The following is a 15,496-nucleotide window of genomic DNA, read 5'->3' as shown; positions in this document are numbered from 1 at the left end:
AGTTATTACTCTGTCAGGCTTCAATTTGGGAAATGTGGATATCCATCTGGCACTGGCTGTTATCTTGACAGCGTGAGGATATAATTGGCGATCCATGATTGTGAATCACTTATTTCTTTACATTCACTGTAAATGATCTAATTCAAAATTAGAAAGAAAACTAAGAGAAGAAAATGAAGTATGGTACTCGGTCACTTTTCTAGCTACGCACGATAGGGGCCCTAGCAAGTGATAAGTCCCTAGCACTCGTAAATGACAGTGCTACAGAAGTTATCGCAAGCTATTTGAAATCGATCAACTAAAACATCGTACATCTCTTTAGCTTAATGTATTGCAGCAGAAGTTGCCGGGGTCAAGACGGATCAACCATTCCGTAAATTGAGGTTCATGGGGAGTCATCGGATGATAAAGCCGGTCTTACCCCGTCTTCATGAGTTCGCTTTCTAATATAAGAAATATATTACCAATACCCTTGTAGATCTCTCTAACGGAATATCTGCATTGTTGAAATTCTTCTCTTATTGACTAAGTCTTACTTTGACTATTGCATTTGTGACAATGACTGAATACAAATCGGCGTTTCCCGATCTCCCCCAGTTTTCTGGGTTCATGAGACCCTGTCGGCTCGAAGGCGAGGCATTCAACTTGGAAGTTCTGGGACAAATTCCCCAGGAAATCGAGGGAACATTTTTTAGGGTTATGCCTGATCCCCAGACTCCCCCATTTATTGAAAATGACACGGTAAGGGCTCGCCTTGTCATTCCTTGCTCAGATAGTTGGAACCTAAGACGTCGATAGTGGTTCAACGGCGATGGCAACGTTTCTGCCTTTCGCGTCAAGGACGGCAAGGTGTCTTTCAAACAGCGCTATGTGAGAACAGAAAAGTTTATACGAGAACGAGAGTCTCAACGAGCGCTACTCGGTTGGTGGCCTATCAAATGTTTCCCCGTGGAAACGTCACTGACCAATTTTCTAATTTAAAGGCAAGTACCGCAACAAGTTCACAGACGCCGTAGAGTTCAGAATTCGCTCTACCGCCAACACGAATATTGTTCATTTCAATGGTCAACTGCTAGCATTGAAGGAGGATTCGCCCCCCTACGCGATGGACCCGATAACGCTGGAAACAAAGGGTCTTTACGATTTTGACGGGCAGTTGCCAAGTCTGACATTTACAGCCCATCCAAAATTCGACCCGAAGACAGGTGAAATGGTGTGTTTCGGATACGAAGCTAAGGGTGATGGCACACCGGATGTTTGTTATTACAACGTGACCGCTGACGGCAAGTTCACCGAGACTGTTTGGCTGGTTGCTCCTGTTGTAGCGATGATTCACGATTTCGCCGTGACAGAGAACTGGGTGTGTCAACAATCCTAGTGTTTTTTCTGGCGCCTCTGCGAGTGACTAATACTTCCGCAGGTTATATTCCCAATCATCCCCCAAGTCTGCGATCTGGAGAGGATGATGCAGGGTGGGGAGCATTGGCAGTGGAGCTCAACGACACCAATGTATCTCGGAGTGATCCCTCGTCATGGCGCCCAATCCACAGATGTGAAGGTCTGTTCCATTTCTCTGTCGTATGTCTACGGAGTATCTAATGTTCGCAGTGGTTCCAATACAAGAATTCATTCCCCGGCCACACTGCGAATGCCTACGAAGACAAGAATGGCATCCTCGTTATCGACCTTGGCCTGAGCGAGAAGAACCAGTTTTTCTGGTGGCCAGATGCAGAAGGCAACGCTCCCGAGCCCAGCTCAATCCATGGAGAGCTAGTGCGCTTCACCATAGATCCGCAGTCAGAGGATCTGAACCTGAGCGAACCCAAAGTTCTCCAGGCAGATAACTCCGAGTTCTATCGGATAGATGACCGATTCCTCATGCGGCCTTACCGGCATTGCTTTTTTGACATGATGGACCCAAAACTAGGCACTGATTTCGAGCGTATCGCACCAAATATTGGGGGTGGTTATCCCCTTTACAACTCTCTTGGCCACTTTGATAACCTCACGGGCAAAACAGAGGTATATTTCCCTGGGAAGGCACACATGGTCCAGGAGCCTGTTTTTATACCCCGACGCAATTCAACTGTCGAGGGTGATGGGTATATCATGGTACTAGTAAACAATTATGAGACAATGTCGAGTGAGCTGCACCTGTTGGACACGTCTGATTTCACAAAACTGCAAGCAAAAATCCTGATTCCTGTGCGCTTGCGACACGGATTACACGGCAGTTGGGTTGATGGAAAAGAGCTTCCATTGCCTTCGCAGGCTGAATAAGGAAAGTTGCTGTCTCAATGTTTACGCTCATAGCAGAATTGTAATCAAGATTCTACCTTAACTTAGTTAACGTAAACGGTAAGCGAGTTGACCACTCCTTCCTCGATAGACGCTCTATTCTGATCCAAATTATACATTTCTAAAGTAAATAATAATTATTGGTAAGATTGAGCAAATAGACCATTGCTCATTCGTAGTTGTTGATTTTGAACAATGGTAAACCGCTGTCAAGTGCAGTCCCTAGCTCTCGTCACCTTCCTTGACAGTAGCTTACCAATGATTGAAATCTGGGCCGTGTTTCGAAAAGAGGTCATCTATCATAAATTCGCCAAATTCAATGTTCATTTCCGGGAGACCCGTGTTTGAGACAGAGTCCGGAATTTCTTGCGCTATTTCACTCGATTAGCCCATGTATGATTGCCAGCGGGAGAGGAGGCCTTACACTGCTGAAGGCAAAGAGCAGACATCAACTGTTCGAGATAGGATCTGCAGCGGTCTACCATTCGATTTCTGTTCAATTTGTACAGAGATGTAACTGCACGACCTGGATAAATATCAATGTTGGTGTATACCTCGTCCCAGTTTATAGCAGATCGCCTAGTTCTATGGACCCACGTTGCCCCAATGATAACGAGTGCCGCGTTGAATGCTAGAGTGAAGTAAACATTAGATACACGTAGATAAGAAACTTAATGGGAACATACTATAATAGAGTGTGTACCACCAGGCACCAAGGAGATTTCGTGTCCATTCAGGAGACGAAACAAGCTCATAGACGATATCGATGATGCCCATAGCTGATTCAATAATCTTCTTCATGCTACTACATCCAATATCCTTAAGAAGCCTGTCTTCACTTATCTCAGCTTCCGAAGCTTCCATAGCATCCAGGAACTTCACAAGGACGGGCCGATGCAGGAGGATTTGGACATGCAGGTATCGCAAGGTCAGAATAACACGAAACTTTAACGGAAAGAACTGAGGTTGAATGCCGGCGCGTTCTATCTCGTCTCGAATGACCGTAGCGGTCACTTGTCGGAGGTTATCGGGAAGCGTTAACAGCCAGGATTGAAGTTGGGTTTCTATCCCAAGGACACGGGAAACAGTCTCGCCCACGGACAAAGGAGGTCCGCACCCAAGATTTTGGGCATATAATTGGTCGATAATGCATCCCATCTCTTTGTATAAGGTTCTACATCAGGTTAGATATGGTGCAGTCTCTTGTAGATCAGAAGTAACGTCACTAACATGGTTAAATTAAAGAATTGAATGCTATAGTAGGCCACATTGTCAACAGGTGCCAGGAGAGCGTCCGGACTGTCTTGAAAAGTCGGTAGATCCAACTGGACATAGCAGTTCGGTATAGCGGCGGGTCTGCCAAAGGTCATGCCTAGAACTCTGAAAGGAAGTAATTAGAATCGTTTTAATGGTACCAAGAACAACTGGTTATGGTACCTATCCAAAACCACACATCCGAACCATGTTCTTTTCCTCATTTCCTGTTCCAAAGGAGGGAAAGCTTTAGAGGCGTCCTTTGAATGAAGTCCGAGCTGAAGCGCAGCTTTGACGGTCAGGCCATGCATTGTCCATGCCTGAACCGACTTCTGTGTCCCTTGTAGGTATTGACCCATGAGCAGTAGATATTGCACTGTTTCATATTAGTGACATGTCGGAGCATCCACACGCGGCTTTTACAACCTACCAACTTCCAGTGTTGTCCCACGCAAGATCTCTCCCCTACAGAGATTGAAAGCCCTGCTGTAGTATACAGCGGACTCTCTGATGCAGGCTTCGGCAGGTGCACGCTCTGAGACCGTCGTCAGCTTGGCCATCGCGAGTATCATGTTTAGCAATCCAAGCCATGTACGTCGAATCTTCTTTGAGCCCTTCCTCAATTCAGAGTAGGTTCCAAAAATTGAATCGGGATGAATGTAAGGAAAAAGCAGTCCCGTGTCGCTAAAATATTGGTGGATCAGGGCCAACGCCTCCTCAGCAGGAGGTAACACAAACATATTTGACCGAGATTCGGGAGGATGGGCCAACGTTGGCGATGATGGACGCGTCGCATTAACAAAACCCCCATCAAACGTAACACGATCTATCCTTGGAGATGTAATTTCTCTCTGTATATTTTCACTTCGTGCTACAGCACAGGATAAATAGTGAAGAAAGGCAATGTTTGATGAAGCGCCTAGAAGATTCTCAGCTACTTCCATCAAAGAACACAACAGGAGGACTCACCGAAAAATCCACATTCTTCCTCATCGGCAAATGCAACGGCACCCATCGCATCGATTGCGTCCTCTGTTTCCACAAATTCGGGAGATTGCTCGTTCTGATAACTATGTCCGTTTTCCCTGACGGACTCATCAGAGCTTCCTTTGCTCATATTTGACTTAACGGCGGAAACTTCAGATTTGACTATGTTAAGGCTATCCTCGAGCGCTTTGACGCGTTCTTCGAGGCTACTAAGATAGCTATTAAGTGATAAGCCAGTAGATTCCCAGTTAGAAAAAGGGTTATGAAAAATATTATAGCATACTCCTTTTGAACAATCACATTTGTGGTAGTGATAGGAGCTGTGTAGACACAGCTAAAGCCCAAGTCTTCGCACATGCCACATTCTGGGCGGCGACCGTCGCACTAGAAGAGGAGTTATTACATTTGCAAGTTGTGAAGAGCGATAATCCTACCCTTGACTTTCGCGTTCGACATGCATCGCAAGCTAGAGCGACTCGCCGGCGTTTGACCGCATGGCCCTGCGTGGTGGCCTGATCAGCCATCAGGTCCTGGATGCTTGATTAGAAGAGAAACCGGGGAAGCCGGGGAAAGGCTGGAGAGACTCGAAGTGCCATGGTATCTATGTCATGTGACTGGTTCCTAACCCTAAACCTAAGATGACTCAACTAAACCAGGATGTATATTAGCATATGATGATGGGCTAGAGAGAGTGATATTGAGAAGTCTAACTAACTATCTGAGATCCGTGGCGTGCGAGGTTGATGTCCTTGCTACGATCACGCTAGGCCCAATGCGGTACCGACGTCTACCTGTATGGCGGTGGTCCCGTGAGCATACATGAAAGCAGAGTGAGGAATCCGATACAAATGATCAATTGAATGTATAAAGGCTATATAGTTTTCTATGAATTCTAGTGGCAATTTCGCTCTTTCTACCACTCTCCCATCCTTGCGCCTCCTACAGAAAATGGCTACCTAGGTGCACGCCATCGGATCTAGTGAAGGGTGTCGGATTGGTAGGTTTACTCCAGTCCAATCCTGAATAGTGGTTAACTGGGATGAGAAAAAAAGAAGTGACTAGCAAGATTGTGTGTATTGAGTTCTCTGTCTCTCTGTCTTCTAATACATCATGTTTTGTTGGAATCCCACCTCATTCTGCCTGATCTCTGTTCAATACTATATCTTACCGTACTAGATAATCTAGAATCCGCGCAGTCTTTTGGTCTAGGTGGTTCCAACATGTTTCAATGCCCGGTCTTTATAGACACTTTTGGCGGGTTGATTTGTGAGCTATCATGAGGGGGTAAACCTTGAGGGCTATATTGAGCCCTGATAAGAGGATGGCTTCTTATTTGCTGAAATATAAGTAGCTTTGAGGTGACTGGTTGACATGATCGAATAGCTTATCTTTTACCTCGCCGGATATCCAGGTTATCTGACAAAGGCCCCGGTACGCAATTCAGGGTCTGGTCACCCGTACCTCTCCAGGTCCCCCGTTGTCATTTCACCAGTTCTAGTTAGCCCGACTTTGACCTAACCTGGCTCGAGACCTACCTTGGTTACAGAACTCGCGTTTATGCCTTGTAAGAGATTCAATTTAATAGCTTTGGGTCACTCGGCGTTCGAGTATAGCACTTCCAGGATAGCATCTCTTGAGGAATATGTGCCCGTCACATGCATTTCAGGAAGCCAGCGATCCCAGAACGCAATTGATTCGAGGAGAGTTGTTCTTTGAGGGAGAGATTCAGCGGAAATATTCTAAAATCAAATACGTTGCAAGATGAAGTTCCTCAAACACGACCCGTAGTAATTCTATATATTTCTTTATGTCAATGGGCACCATCAAGATTAGACTGGAATAAGCTATTCCTTTTTAATTGGCTTTTTTTTCCTTGAATGGCTGATGCTTCCCCTAAAAGTTTTATATTGAGGCTCACGCGGTCAATAAGAGTCTAACATCACAACCTGAGAGAAAATGGTTGCAAATTTCGCGTTGCAGAATGCAGATAAGCTGGATTCCCAAGGCCCATTGAGAGTTTTGGCGGTGTTCGCACCCCACGTCTTCGTGGTGGCGTAGGTTCTCGATGATTCAATTGAAAATGCCCTGATGAACTTAGGGATCCGCTTCAAATTCAATCTCATCATCGACATCTTTATTGCCCATGTCCTCTAGTCTATTCTCATGCTACAATAGGCAATCGCAACTCTTCTATACCTTCCCGTAAACGTAGCAAATTCATGATTGACCCTTAAGAGCAAGGGGAGCCGAGGGATAGCTAGCTAGATATATATTGTCGGAATTCTGGGTTAATTTCAGGCCAATATCAACTCTACGCGTTTCGGCACCGGATATTGGTTAGTCCGACGCGGCACGTTCGTGCCGCGTTCTATCTAGCTATCTATCCCCCCTTGCTCTTGGGGGGCAGTCATCAATATCAGGAATTCCATACCATATTGATCTGGCTCGTCAGCTTGTCGGAATAGCTGTTCTACGTGTCTACATATCGAGCCTCAAATTAACTTTTTGACTGCCCCCAAAAGCAAAGGGGGGTGTGTGTGTGTGTTTCTATTTAACGGCCGTGGTTCGTGGCTCTCACGCTTCCCACCATTCCCTATTGGGACAAAGGCCGCCGAGGGGTAAACCTCGGGTTTCAGGATCTATATCAGATTTATATACAGGTAATGGACTCTTTGGCGCTGGCGATCAAAAGCAAGGGGGACGGGGGATAGCTAGCTAGATATTACGCGGCACGCACATGCCGCGTCGGACTAACTGATATTCAGTGCTGAAACGCGTTAAGTTTGATATTCACGTTCCGACACCTAGCATATGCGAAGCTCACTGCTCTGGTCAGCGCGGTCAGGGCGTGCTCAGTTCTACTCAGTGAGTAAAAGCGGCGAGGGAGTGAGCACTAAAACCCAAGGAGAAAGCCGGGAAGCGTCAAAGGAAATCCGGTACGTAGGTAAAAATCAGAGCACAGTCTGGAGGCTGTCTGCCTCGATATAGCCCGATTTCCGGTAACACAGCGTTAACTGCGGACCATTTACTAATTGCATCTAGCAGGCTAGATACCTGCTGTCCTGCCCATCTCCCGGATGTTTGTCCACGTAAAAGTGTTGAGACGCTCTCCACATGTAAATGACTCCTCGACAATTTCCCAATGTGAAGAGGAGATGTTATTTCTGCCCTTCCTCCTGCCTAAAATCTTTCCACCGCGCTCCAAGCCATCTTGCATCAATATCCTAACGTCTTGAAAGCGGAGGCATTCAGGAAGAATGTCGCTTGGCACTGACGATGGCGAGCACGATGATAGTTGTGCATCGTTATACAGCCCGAAATGATCGCCCTCTTCCAATCTGATCACCGCTTCAGCTGCCGCAGCAACAGCGATGCCATCCCAAACTGCTTCGCGATGCGGTGCAATCTTCAAACGTTGAACAGCGCGTCTTCGTGTGGACGGGTCACGACATTTCAGTGCAGTATAGTACATTACAGGCACAGAACCCATATCCGCAGAGAAATTCAGAGGCCCAACATGGCATTGCATATCTGCTGGAACAAATCTTCCCGGATATCGCCGCATCATAACTACGTCCGTGGCCACGGAAATGATTTCTTCAAAGAGATGAGTGTACTTGTCGAAGGCCATTTCGCTCCAGGGCTCGTTTGGTTCGGGACATGAGCGAAGCATAATATCGACCATGATGGACCATATACGCAGGAGATGTGAAGCAATGTAGGAGTGGACTGAGATGTGTGATAGAAGTCCTAGCGCAAGTTTCTCGTACGCAATCTTCCAGCGATTGAAAGCCTCCTGCAGTTGCTCTCGAGTTTCTGTAAGACAATCATCGGATCCACATAACGAAAATAGCAGTGTATCATCCATATATTTATTTATCAAGCGAAGGACCTTATTCAACAAGACTTCCAGATATTGGCGAGCTTCTTGTAGCGTATTAAAGACGTCAGGAATCATACCAATCGCAAATGGTCTTGCTTCTGTTAAATGTATGTATCTCGAGGGGTATCCAAATAAAACGCACTGGGTATTCATGCGAGCCAGGATTTCAAGTAAATGGTCGTCCACCGTCCTAGGATCAGTAGCACGGATGATTGCCTTGCCGCGTTCTTTTGCTAAAACATTAGAGACCTGGCGTTTTCGTTGTAAGGTCTTTAGAACATTAATCCCATGGTCAATATGCACATTGGCCCGAGTATAAGACCCCATCATGAATTCAATGCATATGAACAAAATGCAAGTTATCAGCGCAACTTGCACCGACTCATGGCTGTTATCTTCGAGATACGACTGCAAGTGTGCTATGGATTTGTTGTATTGCTGGAGTGCGTACCGGTCCCATTTCTTGATTTCGACTTTATAATCAATGAAAGGATTGTGCGACCCCTTTCGCATGCAGCTTGTATACTCCTGACTGCGTTGAGTGGATGCTAATGCCACTACAGCATGAAAAATGGCAGGTGTAGTGTGAGATAATTGCGGGACAGTCTGCTCCCAGAAACTTGTGTCAAAGAATCCGGGAAGTTTGACTAGAGAGCGAAGTCGGAAGAATTCTAAACACACCAACTCGTCCGCATCAACCGGACGATTGAGGAAGTTGAACGTTCTGTAATCATTGTCGAGAAGATTAGACCTGTAGCATTCGTGGTGGGTTTTATCTCGGTGATAGTCTGCAGAAATGACGAGTCGAGGATCTTGTCGCTGATGAAATCCGCGAGATATGCCGGAGCCAGAACTTGTACTCCAAATACCGTATCCATCGCAGGTACGTCCTGTGGATGTACATCGTCCACAAGCGGGTCGCGTCTCGTCACATTTTACCCTTCGAATCCTAGATATATCCGTCAGTGCTACTCTCCCCTGATAGATAGACAACCATAAAGCTCACTTGCACGTTCTACAACCAGATTTGACGTGTCTTGTACCTTGCCGCTGGAGTTTTTGACCTGTCTGAGTTCGGGAGTCCGAAGAAGAGTTCCCCGCTGAGACCATGGCGCAATTTATGTTGAGTTATTGACTCTCACACCAACACATTTCTTTCTTCAAAGCAGGAAATCCAGAGATCGCACAATATTGCAAATAAGATCCATGAGGGTGATTCGGGAAAGTCGTTGACTTGGTCTCACGGGTCTGATATATCAATATTTACGACTTCCCATTGGCTGGGTCGTAAAAAATGCTCTTTTATTGGTCGAAATGTCGTCTTCATTTTGAGCTCCACCATCTCGGCTGGCTGAATTTACGTGCCGATACCGTAAAATTACGCAGTCCTTCAAAAGCCTCATACAAAGATGTAATATTAAATCCCCGTTTCGTCAATACCACATATCCGCTTTCAATGAATGATTCCAAGACTGCAACACTCCCAGTCCAAACGGTCTTTGGCTAGAATGTTTTCCACATAGAATGAACATATAGGCTTGTTGTCTTTATTCTGTTTACGCATAACAGTGGAGCCTGTGCTTTTGTCATTTTGTATGTCGTTCTTGCCTCGATCCCTGGCGATACCAGGCGCATCTATGCTAATTTGGATGCGCCGGCTGATGAGCCCTAGGAATGACAAGGGAATTGGATAGGTAAGTATCGTTTCTTATTTTTGCGGTTGTGGTGATTTTTGCAACCACATTATTAAGTCTACCTCCTATCATTCTACAGACCATTCCGATTCAATGCAAACCACGCCCCTAGTTACATTGGTACATAATCAAGATAGCTCAGGCAAACACAACACACGCCGAAAGAGGTTGGAAAACGTATATAACAGTATACAGCCAGTAAGAATAGCGGTCAGCAGTCACAGAACGCCACACGAATAGTCGTACTACGACGGCCAGACTCATCACGGCGAGTAGCGTACTAAGGATTATAGTCGAGAGTTCATATCTGTACTCAAGGATGAGGCGCCTTATAAGAAAGTACTTTTATCCCAGGCAAACCTGTCGTTAGCTGATCCACGCTTTCTCCACAGTTCTAACTACTCCGTAAACAGGAGAGAATCTCTTACCTGAGACACACATATACCAGCCGAGATATAGATTCGCGCTTTCAATCAATCAGCACATTTACATAACGGTACCCTTGGCCGGAGATGAAAGCTCACAGATAGTATCACCCAGCAAAATCGGCGTCGTCAATCTCCCCACAGCCCTATCCCCAGGCACGTCTCTCAAATCCTGCAACGGAATCGGCCACGACATGTACAGGGTGATATACTTGATCCACCTCCATCCCATTTCCGGTGGTGAGCCACCAATTGCCCATGCAGCCGTCAACTGCGCAATACATCCTGCACCCATACATCCATCTTTTGTTGGGCCGAAGTTCGCAAATCCCAGGAAATTATGCGCAACAGTTGTTAAGATCCATAAGATCGTGGGTTTTTCGACTCCCAGGTGGAAACTATATGCGAGATACAATAGAGTCAAGATCACCCATCGGATTTTGGCGGCTTGGAGGGTTGTGGCTCCGCTGACGATGGGGCGATCGGGTTTGTTAACTTTGTCTTCGTTAACACCGTCGATTTGGTTGGCGACTACGAACGTGTATAGATATAAGAAGCCGTATATAAAGGCATCTATTTCCATTAGCTTCACTATATGGTACATTTTGAGGCAAGGAAGTGCTAGATCCTGGGACAGGGTTCACCTACATGGTATCACGCTATAGATCTCTTCAGTGGAAGCCTTTCGATACAGTAACGAAGCCAGTGTAAACGCCGGCACAGGCAATAGACCAGTCCCAAGATCTCGCCTCACGAAGCCGTAACAAAGTTCGAGTTCGTGCCACAATATACTTCCCAACCCGGATGGTCGATAGAACTTGGATATGGCTGCTGAATTTTTTATTTTCATCATGACTGACCAGATGTAATTATTCAGCTAATGCTGAGGCTTATGACTTTGCCCAGAGGCTTCCAAATGTTTTCCAAGATGGATTTCTAACTTCTAAATCGCAATGTCAAGATCCTGGAAGGTAGTGCTGCGTGCGGCATAATATAGATAGGTCTTAGGACGATATAGGAAATTTCATTTTAAATGCAAGGCACTTAATGGCTTTTAAATACTTCAAAAAATCTCTAACTGGGCAGTTAGATTGAGGTACGTGCCATACTATCTACGTACAGAAGCCCACTACGTAGTGTCTATTATACGCGACCACTTACTCGAAAAATGAGTTTATGGATTAGTGACTCCACCGCTAGTTCGTGAAGAAGCTTGACTGACAATGATTAGGTGCGTGGCTTGCTTCCGCATGAGTGTAAGAGATATACTTGCCTATCTGAGAAATTTTTTCGGAGTTCTACTAGGAGCCTACTATAGCGTTGGTTGTTTGTGCCTCCATATGTAATTTGGATTAATGCGAATAGTAACCTGTTCCTAGTCAGTCAGTGGTCAATTTCACGTACAAAATATTGGAATGGCCCCCAATGATATACTAGACGTCCCACTCATTGATGAGGAATAGATCTCTTTTAGCCTCTAATTCGGTTTGTTCTTCGTTGGTTGAAGTTAGTTTTTGGACGGTTTAAAAGCGTTGCATTTTTTTATACACTAAGATAGCATCCACAACCCTAAAATGTCACTATCTAGTCATGTAACCATCTTTTAACTGATTACACTGCTGTGAGCGTTCGGAGCATGATCTGGGAAGTCAGGGCTAAGCCGATAATTTACTAGGGATTGGCTCTGGAAACGAAAAATAAAAACATCACAGTCTCGTCAAGTCTGGGAAAAGGGTCCTCCTGTACAAGGACTTTTAGAATAGTCTCGTACTGTTGCTTTGACAATTCGACTCGATTTCATTCTGTGATTACATTCATACACACGATACAGTGACCCTCTACGGTTGTATTGGGTGAATGAATAAGTAGAATTAAGCGGCCTATAAGTGTTGCATATAGAATTTGTCTTATATTGACAGTGCCAGTAAATGTTCCTCATTGTGGATTAAAAAAAAAGACCTGGGAGAAGCAGAGGAAGATGAAATATTGGAATGCTTGCCTATTAGAACGGGATGTGTCTCTAGAAGGATTCCCAAGTAATTTGGTTGGAATCCTGCTGCCGGTACATGCAAATGTAACAAATTAACACAAAGATCTTTCATAGAGCCTCATGAAAATAGGAGGTTGTATGTTATGAACGATTTTTATACTTATTTTATCTAAGTGCCCATGTAAGATATAGGTATGTGATGCTACATCGTTCGACATGCTGCTGCTTTATGCTGGTTGACTACCTGGGTATCCGGATTGTCCTGACTCGCTGATGTGATTCGCCCACATTAGCCTACTTCAGGGTTGCTGAGGACAGCTATATATGATGGGACCGTGAATTATATATTCATTTGCTTGCTCTACATCCTCGAGATCAGCTAAAACAACATAATCTGGAGTCCAACTATCACTAACTTCTTTGTTAGGCAGTCTTGCAATACCAGAATGACCGTCACACACGACACACTGCCTCCCAAGTAAGCTTTGAACTACAACCTCTCGAGATTCCATCACTTTATTTTCATGCTGTCTTGAACGACTATCAACTAATTTCCTAAGGGCACTTCTCGAAGCCCCGAATAAAAGTCACCCTATTCCAGACGCTGCAGGGAGACTCGCTGTCTACGTGCAGAGCGCTTACTCTTTCCAGTCGCACTCTATGCAAAAGCAAATTCGCGTGATAGATCTGAAGACACTTCACCGATCATGGCCTATCACTGAGAATATCACCGCAAATTATCCGCAGTGGCTCGGTAGCAGTGGCAAGCTCGTCTGGCTTGAATCATCACAGAATGGACATACCAACCTGGCTATCCGTGATGCACGGCTTGTGGATGATGAATATGTAGCAGGCACTGTACCTGGGCATATATCAAATCTGAGAGTTACCAGAATGCCATTTATTGGAGATACTGATGATGATCTAGGATTCGCGGTAGTAGGTAAAGTCAACACCGACGGTTCTCTCTTCAACCCTATGGACCAGATCTCAAACTCCGGCAACTGTATTGGTCATTTGCATACAGGATTTCCTCACACAAATTCGGTTACAAGCCCGCAAAAAACTGTTATCTGGTTTGGGACTCTTACCCGGCCGTCAGAAACGCCCAGTGGTCGCTATACGATGGGAAAACTGACGAATTTAATGAATCATTTCAAACTCACAACAGTGTACCTACGGATTACCCCTGGTCAAGAAGAGCATTGTCGTAACTTTGACATCAATTCCTGGACTATAACCTTCGTGGGGAATGATCTTGATGATTTTCAGCAAAATAGTTGCTCATGCTACGTCTGCCCGATGCTTCGCTGGGACGGTTATCCACTAGATAGCCTTTACTCTGCTTTCAGACATCGAGGTCTAGGAGGTAATATCTCATCGCCTATTCTGAAACACAATGACACCACTGTTATCTTCCTATCTCAGAAAAGCAAAGGATACAATTCTGACAAGAATCGAATTATTTTCATCTATAATAATCAAACCGGAGAGAGCGAAGAGCTTTTTGGATCTGACGACGGTGAAGGGCAGTGGAATTTGAGTCCTAGTGCTATCGCATATGGCATGGATAGATCATTGCTGATCCAGGTAGAGGAGAGAGGGCGGCAGGTTCTGTATAAATTGGGACTAGATGGTTGGTGGCCAGACAAACCCACACCAGCTTCGTTAGAACTGTTGAATGGGTTTCTACTCTATGGGTCCATCGTTGACGTTATATCAATATCATCTGAGTCTTCCAAGTCCAAATTGCTGGTTTCCTGTGATGCTCTCAGCCATAGTAGGAAATATGTTATCTTTGACCCGCAATCGCCTGGACAGACTCTATTTGCTCCTCATATCAGTCTTTCCCGCGGCCAGATTGACGAAATTTGGCCTCCTGGTGCAAATGGACGTCAAGTGCATACATGGATCGTCAAGCCATCTTTCTTTGAGTCTGGTCAAAGATATCCGGTGGTTTTGTTCATTCATGATGGACCTCAGGATGTGTGGCTTGACCAATGGACCACGAACTGGAACCTGATTACCCTTGCCGAGCAAGGATACGTAGTCATAGCACCAAATCCCACGGGAAGCAGAAGCTACGGACAAGACTTTACGGATGCAATCCGAGGGTCATGGGGTGGATTACCGTACGAGGATCTCCAGAAAGTCTTTGAATATCTCAAAAACAATCTCAACTATGTGGATACAGAGAGAGCTGCGGCAATAGGCCTTGGGTACGGAGGGTATATGGTGAATTGGATACAGGGCCATGCATTTGGCAGACTTTTCAAAGCACTAATTACGGATAATGGCATCTTCAGCATGACAACTCAGCTTGCAAGTGATTTGCAAGCTCTTCGTCATGATTTCAATGGACTACCGTGGGAGCATCCATCTGAATGGGAGAAATGGGACCCAGCACAGTATGCTGGTCATTGGCAAACACCCCATTTGATCATCCACGACAAGTTCAATCTTCAGCAATCATATGCGCAAGGTTTAGCATCGTTCCACACCTTAAAGCTGAGAGGGGTTGAAACCAAGTTTCTTATATTCCCAGTTGAGAATCGCCATCAACATCCGGAAAACTTGTTGCTGTGGTATCGTACAGTGATTGATTGGATGAACAAACATGTCAAACCAAAGAATAAGGAGTACCGTCTTTATGAAGAGAAAATATCGGGAATGTCTTAATTATTTGTACGCATATACGGCTCATCGAGATAGCGTGCTAGGGTACTCCCAGTCATTTAGATAGATGTGGTTCTCTTATGTAGCCTTGGAATTCTACAAGTGGCTGTCTACTCTGAGTCATAATTTTGGATCTTTCTTTCAAATTGTATGTCAGCAACTGTATTTCCATTAGCTGATTTGTCGCTGTTTCATTGATTGAGAATCGAGCAACCACACATGCTCTAACCGGTTGTTGCCATCAAAATAATACGCGTTTGTAGAGCATGCCCTATTTTCTATATTGCCT

General features: G+C 45.2%; 5 protein-coding genes across 5 annotated transcripts; 2 read left to right on the top strand and 3 right to left on the bottom strand.

The window, feature by feature from the left end:
- Positions 1 to 504: 504 nt before the first annotated feature.
- On the top strand, positions 505 to 2,280 carry TSTA_013700 (lignostilbene dioxygenase, putative; the record flags this gene model as incomplete). Its single annotated transcript, XM_002483459.1, has 5 exons — positions 505 to 741; positions 799 to 922; positions 984 to 1,360; positions 1,421 to 1,558; positions 1,609 to 2,280. The coding sequence occupies exons 1-5, from the start codon at positions 559 to 561 to the stop codon at positions 2,278 to 2,280; spliced, it is 1,494 nt and encodes a 497-aa protein (XP_002483504.1). The 5' UTR covers positions 505 to 558.
- Positions 2,281 to 2,550: 270 nt separating this feature from the next.
- TSTA_013690 (uncharacterized protein) lies at positions 2,551 to 5,063 on the bottom strand (the record flags this gene model as incomplete). Its single annotated transcript, XM_002483458.1, has 9 exons — positions 2,551 to 2,669; positions 2,723 to 2,929; positions 2,985 to 3,472; positions 3,529 to 3,678; positions 3,736 to 3,928; positions 3,983 to 4,471; positions 4,522 to 4,757; positions 4,823 to 4,923; positions 4,974 to 5,063. The coding sequence occupies 9 exons, from the start codon at positions 5,061 to 5,063 to the stop codon at positions 2,551 to 2,553; spliced, it is 2,073 nt and encodes a 690-aa protein (XP_002483503.1).
- A 2,328-nt stretch (positions 5,064 to 7,391) lies between these two features.
- Positions 7,392 to 9,532, bottom strand: TSTA_013680 (uncharacterized protein; the record flags this gene model as incomplete). The annotated part of the gene is made up of 2 exons (XM_002483457.1): positions 7,392 to 9,371; positions 9,429 to 9,532. 2 exons carry the CDS (start codon positions 9,530 to 9,532, stop codon positions 7,586 to 7,588), a joined length of 1,890 nt encoding a protein of 629 aa, XP_002483502.1. The 3' UTR covers positions 7,392 to 7,585.
- Positions 9,533 to 10,602: 1,070 nt separating this feature from the next.
- On the bottom strand, positions 10,603 to 11,391 carry TSTA_013670 (uncharacterized protein; the record flags this gene model as incomplete). The annotated part of the gene is made up of 2 exons (XM_002483456.1): positions 10,603 to 11,114; positions 11,190 to 11,391. 2 exons carry the CDS (start codon positions 11,389 to 11,391, stop codon positions 10,603 to 10,605), a joined length of 714 nt encoding a protein of 237 aa, XP_002483501.1.
- Positions 11,392 to 12,977: 1,586 nt separating this feature from the next.
- TSTA_013660 (acylamino-acid-releasing enzyme, putative) lies at positions 12,978 to 15,210 on the top strand (the record flags this gene model as incomplete). Its single annotated transcript, XM_002483455.1, has 2 exons — positions 12,978 to 13,009; positions 13,092 to 15,210. The coding sequence occupies 2 exons, from the start codon at positions 12,978 to 12,980 to the stop codon at positions 15,208 to 15,210; spliced, it is 2,151 nt and encodes a 716-aa protein (XP_002483500.1).
- Between the last annotated feature and the right edge of the window lie 286 nt (positions 15,211 to 15,496).

Source organism: Talaromyces stipitatus, genomic scaffold, assembly GCF_000003125.1.
Source record: "Talaromyces stipitatus ATCC 10500 scf_1105507295549 genomic scaffold, whole genome shotgun sequence".
In the NCBI taxonomy this organism is placed as follows: Eukaryota; Fungi; Ascomycota; class Eurotiomycetes; order Eurotiales; family Trichocomaceae; genus Talaromyces; species Talaromyces stipitatus.
This window is presented reverse-complemented; position numbering and strand designations above follow the sequence as displayed.